General features: G+C 35.4%; 1 protein-coding gene across 1 annotated transcript in view; it reads right to left on the reverse strand.

The window, feature by feature from the left end:
• LOC125662546 (uncharacterized) overlaps positions 1 to 10,441 on the reverse strand; it is a 32,365-nt gene extending 21,924 nt beyond the window's left edge. Inside the window, exons 1-4 of the mRNA XM_048894781.2 lie at positions 10,203 to 10,441; positions 2,618 to 2,640; positions 2,475 to 2,520; positions 2,115 to 2,216 (exon numbers count right to left, since the gene is read on the reverse strand). Coding sequence (XP_048750738.2) covers positions 2,115 to 2,216; positions 2,475 to 2,520; positions 2,618 to 2,640; positions 10,203 to 10,266 — 235 coding nt within the window. The 5' untranslated portion in view covers positions 10,267 to 10,441. The remainder of the gene's footprint in view (positions 1 to 2,114; positions 2,217 to 2,474; positions 2,521 to 2,617; positions 2,641 to 10,202) is intronic.
• Positions 10,442 to 11,047: the final 606 nt, after the last annotated feature.

The raw sequence follows: 11,047 nt of genomic DNA on the forward strand, positions 1-11,047 counted from the left end.
AAAATGCAGTACATTTAACAATATTTGAATTTTCAATGTTTTTGCCATCGATATCATTGCCAATTAAAATGATAGTCATTCCTCATGAATATGAACGATGTGCGTATGAATCTTGATAAATATACATTGTAGTTCGGCTATTTCAATGGCTGGAAATTATGTGACAGAAATGAAAACAGAATGTAAACTTCCATCTTTTTTTGTAAATGCATGAGGGTATGAACTGCGACGCTTTATGCCTGCATACTTCATGTATTTATTTCTTAAATATATATTTTATAGATCTACATCATTTGTTTAAAAATTGCAAAATGCCTTAGAAAGAATTGATAAGGCATTATTCGTAAGGCTTTCGAAGGAAATGGACAATTATGTCTTAAACTTTCAAAGCATGTGTTTGAAAATTCGCTTCACAAACTTTAAAGACAGTTACAAAAGTAAGCGAAATTCTCTTTTTTAACAGAAAAGCAGTTTCAATTTCCGTTTGATAGATAGAGAATGAGGGGTGTGTTTGTCATATCTTACGTCACGTCGTTGCTGTTCTGCAGTGCTCATTCATCTTCCATCGTTGAATTACATTACATGGAAATCTGATAATTTACCGCACTGAATTTTAAAAGAGAGATAATCATCTTCTCCTGATTAAATATTGCTCATTAACGTTTGTATTGATTTTGCTGGGAATATCCACTGAGTGTGGTAAAAATAAACCTGAACAAACGCCCACGGCAGATGCTTTAATTAAGCTATCAAAAGTTTTCAGGTAAGTCATAATCGTGTATAATGTCTCATATTCACTTCTTTTACAAAGGTTATGAAATAACGTTACAGAGGGTATGAAATAACGTTATAGAGGGTAGAAGTAACGTTACAAAGGGTATGAAATAACGTTATAGAGGGTAGAAGTTACGTTACAGAGAGTATGAAGTTACGTTACAGAGAGTTGAAGTAACGTTACAGAAGATAGAAGTAATGTTACATAGGTTATGAAGTAAAGTTACAGAGGGTAATAGTAACGTTACAGAGGGTATGAAATAACGTTATAGAGGGTAGAAGTAACGTTACAAAGGGTATGAAATAACGTTATAGAGGGTAGAAGTTACGTTACAGAGAGTATGAAGTTACGTTACAGAGAGTTGAAGTAACGTTACAGAAGATAGAAGTAATGTTACATAGGTTATGAAGTAAAGTTACAGAGGGTAATAGTAACGTTACATAGGTTATGAAGTAACGTTACAGAGGGTAGAAGTAACGTTACAGAGGGTATGAAGTAATGTTACAGAGGGTAATAGTAACGTTACATAGGTTATGAAGTAACGTTACAGAGGGTAGAAGTAATGTTACATAGGTTATGAAGTAATGTTACAGAGGGTAATAGTAACGTTACATAGGTTATGAAGTTACGTTACGGAGGGTATGAAGTAAAGTTACAGAGGGTAATAGTAACGTTACATAGGTTATGAAGTAACGTTACAGAGGGTATAAAGTTACGTTACAGAGGGTAATAGTAACGTTACATAGGTTATGAAGTTACGTTACAGAGGGTAGAAAGTAGTTACAATGGGCATTAGGTCATTCTAACCGATTCACCGTTCCTTATCCATGAATAATAACACAGATTTAAAACACTGTATTGGTATCGTAAGAATCTTACACATCTTCATTTTTCTTCAATTAAAATATTGCGATAAAAAAAATCAAAAAATCAATAAATATTTTGACTAACGCAATTAACTTAAAAACGTCCTGGGTTTATTTCATTCCTGATTTCTGGTCAACAGTCAATGGATGGTTAACCCCAACCGAACTATAGACTGGTTGTCCCATTTTCACCGACATCGTATAGATTAAAGAATGGAGTATTTTTCAGTCCAATCCAAGACATATCAGTTGTGTTTCGCATGTTGCAGTTCAATTTAATCGTATTTCGTGCAGGTTTATACGAGAAATCATTAGCATCTTGAGTCACATTCAAGCTTGTTAATTAACAAAGAAAATATTTCTTTTCCTCTTGGATAATTTGCTAACCAAATAGAAAGGGGGGGGGGGTAATTTTAACAAGGACATTAATTTATGATAACCGCTTCTATTGTAACCATGTTTACTAGAGTTACCTTTGTTTTCTGTCTTCGCTTTATTGTCCACGTGACCATTGATGTTATGGAAGGAATATTCCTTCTGTGTCTCGAACCCGACGTCCTGTGAACCGGACTCCGCTAAAACAAATAGTTAGTCGATTTAAACACTTTCTTCAAGTTGTCTGAATGACTTTCAATGTTACTTCATAAAGCACAATCAATGTTGAAAAATATTCATTTTAATTTAGAAATACACACAATATGAAATAATTAAATTCAGATCGAAATTCAACAGAGGACAAAAAAAAAAAAAAAACCCCGCAATTTTCATGGTTGATTAATAAGGAAGTTGTCCATGTAAAACAGATAGGGCCAACACGTATACAGATAACATACCCGCTAGATCCGCCAATTCTTCGATCTCTTTCTCCGTGTTCTGGATCTATAAACGCAAACGGATATAAAATCAGCATGCATCCATCATGATACATCAGAAATCACAAAGAACCAGACATGTACTGAACCTATGCATCACTCACCGATTCCAGTCCGTCCTCCTTACCTACAAAAAAGAAAAACTAAGGCTTACTGTTTGAAGTTTGCTGTACAAGTGAAAATTATACATGTAGTTAGTGTTGAAATTTTGAGAGAATCGGGTATATTATACGATGATAAACCAACCATACAAGGGTAAGAAAAGGAGCATTGCAAAAAGGTTTATAAAATGAACTCATCATTTAATGAACCCAAGCGCATGCGCAAACGATCTCTCTCGTGACGTCTCCCGTATTTACACATGCATTAACTATGGACCCTGAATATAGCCACGTAGTTCGCTATGATGAACGTGCAATTACACTGAGACGATAGAGCGATGATAACGGATCGATGAGGATAAGCGATGACGACCGAGAGATGACACGGTATGGCCCGATGTGGTATCGTATCATCGTTATAGTGCCGTCATCAGATCATCGTTAAATCATCGTCATAGTGCCGTCATCAGATCATCGATAAATCATCGTCATAGTGCCGTCATCAGATCATCGATAAATCATCGTCATAGTGCCGTCATCAGATCATCGATAACATCGTGCAGTTGTCTCTGGTACACCACCCCGCCATCGTCATTTCATCACCACGTTACATCGCCCTGCACACCGGCTCGTATGCCCGCTACTGATCCAGATTCCATAGTACTTCCCGCCATTCCTCATTTATTTAGATAATAATCAGATAAAGGGCTTATAAAAAAAAAAAAGAAGAGAAAATGTACTGCAAACGTATCTCATTTGGCAGTTTTTTATTTTAGCCCTCTTGGTGGATGAGTCCTCCCGCTAAATGAAGTACATTGAAAAATGTCTACCGTGATCTTATGCATAGAGCCAAACATACAGCAAAGTACACGCTAAATATAATACCTTCGCAGTAGGAAGAACTTGTACAACATCATATTGACGACGGAAATCGACAAAGAAGCAGAGTGTTTGAAGTGTAAACGTGTGGATATTACTTCTCGATTGTCAGTTTTCCTTAAATTGTATTTTCGTGCCATAGATTCTAAATGAAATTCTCTTAAGAAGGAGGGATACAATTGTGTTAAATTTACTTTGTCTATATCACCCACAACGAATACATATAAGGATATTTTACACAATATGATATTTTTTGCGTGGGCAAACTTCCATCGGATGAGAGAGGAAAGAAAATGATAGAAATGAGTACCTTCTATTACAGTGAATTATGCGAATGCGGGATTGATTACATTTACCGGTAGACACCTCGAAACTCTTTCAGCATTAAGTGAACGAGTGAATTACTGCCGTATAGCGTGTTCTGTTCTGTACACGACATTGCACGTCAGAATAGACATCGCATTGTCTGATTTCTATAGACAAATATATTATCATTTCATGTTTTTTGTGATGAGTGCTTTTCAGACGTCCTCCTCATGAAAGGTTTAAAATATCTCTTTTTGTTGTTATAAATGAGGTACATTTCTGATGTGAATGAATAATCGATAAATAATATATCAGAAAAAAGGACAGGGCTAGAAAACCCAGTACGGTTGTACGTCCCAATATCAAGTAGTCCATTATCTACCGCGGACGACACGTCATCACAAGTTGAGATTGTCATTAAATATCACATTTTGCTCCCACATGCATCCGATTTATTTGAAATGAGAAATACTGAAGCTCTATCACCTCCTTGAATAGCTTCATTATCGTGAAACAAAATATAAATCAGGAATTTTTGTAAACTGAGCCTCGTATTTGAAAAATAAGAGAGTTATTATGAGATAGAGAGAAAGAGCGAGTGTGTGTGTGTGTGTCCAACAACACCCCCTTTCATTAGATGTCAGATATAATTTAAAATATACAATGCCATTAAGGAAGTTATAGAAACACTGAAAAGGCCACCATATTGTTGGTTACTTAAACCTCAAATTTTCGACGGAAATCGCAACGCGGGTTGCGTCGAAAATACCGAGTGTCGTGTCATGTTCAGTACCCCCCCCCCCCCTCTCTCTCTCTCTCTCTCTCTAAGAGACGAATTAGCAGTCCAAAGCGTTGTTGTTCCCGTATAATGCACGCGTTATGAACGTATCCGGAGAGATGAAATTGTATATAGAGCAGCTGTTTTGATCATGGTCCTGCCTACGCTTTAATTAATTTCGAGATTCTTCCTGTTATACAATGTGCAAAATATCCTTTGACAAGACGCGTGGTTTTTCTTGGCGCCAGATCAACTTTAATAGTCTTGCCAACTCAATGTATTATTTGGCATTGATGTTAGGCAGATTTGTGAGAATCGTTTTACTGCATTAATCTTTTTCAAAGTACATGGGGCGATCTACTGGCGGGAAGAAACACGGGGGCAATGAACACTACACCTGATCTTTTCGATGTGTTTTGCTTTGTTTTCATGTACTTCATTTTATGTGGTAGAATCGTTTCAGATTGCAAGTGAATATTGACATAAAAGATGATATATTTTCAAAGGTGCATTAGATGTGAAAATGATGGCAACCATGTTTTCACAAAATATATCAATGGCACAGGGATATGTGTTATTGAGGAATAAAAACATTTATTTTGTACAAAAAAAACCCCAAGAGAAACCTAATAAAACTATGTTAGATAACCGCTTTTAGTGCAAAGAAATATATAAGGAAGAATCATTGACTTGCAAGTCAATAATTATTTTATCACCGAAATTACATATTCATGGTCCTGTTTTGAGGATAAAAAGTGTTTGAAAAAATTAAATACTGGTGTTATTACTGAAATATATAATATAGGACAATTTCCATTGAATTCAAGTTTTGGTGACAAAATTACAGTAAAGTTTCATACCATATGCATAATTTGATTTCAATGAACATATTCGGTAAATTGTGTATGCTTATCAGGATGCCGCCGTCGGGTGATTTATTTTTGTGGTTTTAGAAGGAGTGTGGTCGTCAACTTTCATGTTCTGTTCTCTTTATATGAAAGAAAATCTCTATCTGTTTTTATCAAACTGAACAACTGGAGATTTACGTGGCGAAAAAAAAAATCAGTTTAGAAAATGCATGAGTATGCCGGTGGGAAGCGTGGCAGTTCTTAACCTCGTGTGTATTTACATGCTATTTTCATTTCTGTCGAAATCCCAGGCTTTGAAACAGACGTATTATGCATGTATTTATCAAGAAACATAAGCGCATTCTTCACTGAGAAAATGTCCGCTATTACAATTTGTAAATAGACCAAAGGCAGAAATATTGGAATAGTGTATATATTCTAAGATATAAATTCAATACCTGGCAAATTGACATTAGAAAGCGACCGCCTTAGTACGACTGTTGTTCTTAAGAAGGGTTTTGCCTTTAAGTTGCGCGTCATAGAGAGGTCACTGGCTTTAAGGAGCGTGATAAGAAATTAGAAAACCGTCATTATTCTTCTTTTACATCAGAGGCAAATGGCATCCTTATGGAGTAAACGTTAAATCGCTTCTAGCGTGTGCGTCATGTATACCTAATTGTGTTCTCTTATAAGTAAACATTAACACTTCTAATAACCCATTGGTAGCTAGTGTAGGAAATGGAATGGCAATCAACAAATGCAGATTATTGCGCCAAAACCGAAACACGTGTGTCTGCATTACCACCGGTTCTGTTTCACCAATCTTACCTTAAGAAAGTTAGTCAAAATGAATTTTGTAGGATAGAAAATAATTCCCCCCAATATCCATCTTAAAAAGATTGTACAAGAAAAACATTATATCTGAATGTACATGTATGTATTTATATGAATATGGGTGTCACGCCTCCATCCTTGAGATGTACTCACTTGCTAGTAATGCTAAGACATTTGAGAATGCAAGCCATATGGACACTTAGCGCTCCACGTTTAATAGCCTTCTTTCAATTTCCGCGCTAATTATCAAAATTGCGCGACATTTCCATAATTCCCAAGTGACACAGTATGTTCATTTCGGCGAGGATGAATTGAGCCACGCGAAGAAAGAAAACATACTCTAATTATGAAGGTATATCTTTCTAATTCCCTCGAAACGGGAAACCAAAGTCATCTTATCCAATTTTTTTCGCCTACGTGTAAACTCTATGTAATACTCATTTCTCTAGTATAGGAGATATTCTCTTTCGCCTTATCGACTGCTATATGACAGTGTGGTTGGAATGGAAGCGTGTGTTTGCTGCTGCTGATGACGATTTTGTTCCAAACCTCTTACACGTAGACTAAATAGGTCTGATTCATGACGAACAATTTACGTTTGAACTTCATTTCGCAGACAAAACCTCACGTATTCTATACAATGTATACTACTTCCGTTTATGATGGACCTAGGAAAACGATAAAGTACTTTAAGAGTGGATGACTAGTAAAACTGTTTATGACTCCGTTTCAGAAAAAGCATTAAATTTATATTCAACTGACAATTAATTCAGTATCGACTCCTATATCCATGTATAAAACTGTATAAACTATATGCTAAATTTCAATTAAACTCATCGTGCGTTTGTGTAAATTAGTAAGTTTAGCCCCAACTATAGCGAGTTCAGACAGTGTTTATTCAGTACATTATGTCATTTTCAATCATGATTGTATATTAGCAACAAAATAATAATAAAAAATAAGATGGACTCTCGAGAATCTTTCACTCATATGGAGACGCCTTAAGGCCTTTGAGCAGGGATGGATCTTTATCGTGCCACACCTGCTGTGACACGCGACCTTAGTTTTTGCGGTCTCATCCGATGGACCGCCCCATTTAGTCGCCTCTTACGACAAGCAAGGAGGTACTGGGGGAAAATTCTAACCCGGATCCCCACGGGACAATAAAGATAAGAAAAAGACAACCCACCCCCCAAAAATCCACCAAAACATAAGAACAAAATAAACTGAATGAAAACTGGGCGATTTGTCTTAGCGTGTAGTCGCTGTCCAGCTGCACATTTAGTGTGTGTCACTGTTTTCATTGAGGATCAATAGCAGCATCTACTTAAGAGTCTTTATTGACCATCTAACACTATTCTGTTGTCATGGTAATCACTAATTTCAATGCCATGTCTCGGCGATTTTAAATTTAGTGAGATCTTATCAGCAAATCGTGAGACATCTGTTGATCCAGGGAAAATCGGAAATTATCATTGTTTAATCAGAAGAAAACACAATACGCTCACGTGATACTAATGACTGATAACAATGGGATTGCTATAAGGAAAAATTTTCCTAGGAATGTCAACGAAAATGCAAATGCGGCCAACAACTTCCATGCACTCCATTCTGAGATACAATGAAAACGTTTAAATAGGAGAGACAGCTTGCACGTCTGGTTCTGAACTTAGTTTCATTCACGGATGAAACCAAAGCGAATTGAAGAGCCTGTTGGAATCCAGCTGAATAATCGCGAAAGATAATGGCTTAATAGATATTTTCATTCACATTAATGGATTTCATATTTTTATGTCGGGTTCATTGCGAACGCGGAACATCATCTTGCCTCTGTGTTGGAAAGTAAATAAATACAGCCAACAAGCTGATAGTACGACACTGTACATGAGGATATTGTAAACTGTCAAGGAAAAAAGGACAGTTAGTCTCTCTCTCTCTCTCTCTCTCTCTCATATCTAAAAATTAGTGATGCAGCTAAAGCAAAGCCTGCATGACAAACCAGCCATGAGGATCAATATTGGTCAACTGCAGTTTATTTACATGGTACAAAAAACCCATTTTCTACTTTAAATATCTCTATAAATTGTATTAATAGCCATTTCCTGGAATCATGAACGCGCAGTAATTTTAAAGAATGCGTGTATGAACACAGATAAATATAGTATGTATATTTTAAAGGATGGGATTTCCGACAGAAATGAAATTAGAATGAAAATGGGAGAAATTATAATTCTTGAAAATTCATGTAATGCGCTTCGTGTAGTATACCGGCGTAAAAGGTACCAGTTCATAATATGATGTATTTTCAAAAAATGAAATTCACTTTTCAGATACAATAACACAGGCATGTAGAGTGACATGACGGAAAATCATGTCCGTGGTCTTTCCTGTAACAAATGAATTAAATGTGCTTCTTGGGATACATATTCTGCTCATGCAATAAAAAAATAAATCAATAAATTAAAAAAATGATAAAAAGCACATAAAGCAATAACACGGTATTACTTGTCGCTAATTCATGTACATGTATCTATTAGAGAGAAAGAGAGAGACAAAATGGATTTTGAACTTTAAAAAAAAAATTAGATATCTCTAGCAAGAATTACTTATGTGCTCTCACGTTATACAAATAAGGTTACGTTTTTCCTATTAAAAAAAATACGAAAGAAATCGAAAAGAATGAAACCCGATAAGAATTTGGAATGACAAAAATATTTATTTGAAATCTATTTTCTTATATGAAGCTAGGTGTATTATACATATACGCTGAATTACATTTCAAAACGTTCTGCGAGTAATGACAGAGGACAAATTATTATGAAAGTCTCACATACAGAGCAATGATTTTATGTTGGACGGTAAATCGAGGCATCTTGAAAACATTTTTTTTTTAAAGTCTAGCAGATTTTTTAATTTTTTATTTTATAGTTATATAGGAAAACGAATAAAAAAGGTCAGATGGGTGAGTATTGTACAGAGACTGCATCGAAAACTTTGGTGAAGAAAATTCGCGAAGATATTCGAATAAATTACAGATGGAAATTGTTTACAATTGTCTCTTTCAAAACAGGCATTGCATATCCTCCAGACAGTTGTGTATATGTAAGAAATAAATTCCATTTTTAGTAATACATGAGAGCATGAACTGCGATGCTTCGCGTCGGTAAACTTTATGAAGCGCATTAGTATGCTGGCGTGAAGTTCATAATCCATGTATTTTCAAAAATGAAATTTATTTCTGATATTTACCTTCTACTTCACTTCTGTCGGAACTCGCAGCCGTTAATATAAATTTACTATATTTTTATCAAGTACTTCTGTATTCATACGCGCATTGTGTAATACCGCAGAGCAAATGACCACCATCAAAATTTGTACAAAAAAAATCGAAGGCATAAAACATGGGAAATGTTAATCTTTCATGAATAATAGTCTTACAATATGTTGATAAATACATGCTCGACGGCACCATTAAAGAGATCAGAGTAAGATTTAGAGAAAAACGACATAATTCTATCATTCTTTGTTTCTGACGAATAAACCTTTCATTCGTTGAGAGGAATGATTTACTCGTCGTGGATAGAATTAATATTACAATCCCATTACATTTACTCGTATAAACGGGAATTTCAACTGTCTGCAGGTATTACAATTCGCTATCAACAAAATCAATCGTAGTGTTTTACACCTATGTAACAAATGTCAAATATGTTCAACTAGCACCTCATATAATATAATTTTATTCAATGCAATCAATATACATTTTGTTTACCTGTGTTACATGATTACATGAATTTTGTTTTATGTATAATTTTCTTCCATGGACATACCCCCCCCCCCCCCCACAAAAAAAAATGCAATGCAATGAAAATACCCTACCACCCTCATATAAAACGCTTTCACGGATATAAAAGGAATTAAATAGAAATAAATTCTATCTTACCTTTGTTGCCCATCGGGGCACCCCATGCCACACATACACACACCAAAAAAATTAGCCCTCTCATTGTCTCCTGGAATCCTTTTGGACGATGTGTTTTCACGTGCAGGTGCTTCCAAGGTGCCCCTAATATTCAAAAGGCAACACAAACGTTTGCTAACAATGTTTGTAAGTATTTTTTTCTTCTTTCTCTCTGATCGATACCTTCTCGATGTCAATTCCTTTTGTAAACTATTTGGTCTGACAGTTCCGTCGCCCATTATATTCGAATACGTCATCAGCACTTCTGGTTGCCATGGTTACGTGTAATTTCTCTGGCACCAATTGGTGGTTCTCGATCTTTGACACATACGTATCCATTTTGTGAATGAAGTTGCAAAATTCATTCATGATTTTCCGTATATAGATTTTTAGCCGTTTCTGTCCAACAGTTTTATTGGAAAAGCAATAACCCTCGAAGAAATCGATTGTAGGTCCCCTGTTACTTTGAAGCGTGCCAGATTTAGAGGTCCGGCTCTCTGGTAATTGTGTTCAATATCATTGTATGTCACTTAAGGAGTGGCACGCACTTTGCATCGGAACTGGGCTAATTGTTTTAATTGTTTTACTTCAAAAAGTAAAAATAAAACCTCGCTCGTAAATTAAATAATGTTGTAAAGTGTCCATTGATTCCGTCACATCTCTTCTATCTATAATTTCAGAGAGTTTGAAATCACTTTTTTATCAGTGTAATTAATTGTGAATCGTTTTAATGAACCTATGAAATTAAAACCTAATGCAATACAAAATTCATATAAGTAAAAAAAAAAAAGTCTATATGCCTGGACAGACAAAAATCTTTTTTTTTA

This window comes from Ostrea edulis, chromosome 8 (assembly GCF_947568905.1).
Source record: "Ostrea edulis chromosome 8, xbOstEdul1.1, whole genome shotgun sequence".
Taxonomy (NCBI): domain Eukaryota; kingdom Metazoa; phylum Mollusca; class Bivalvia; order Ostreida; family Ostreidae; genus Ostrea; species Ostrea edulis.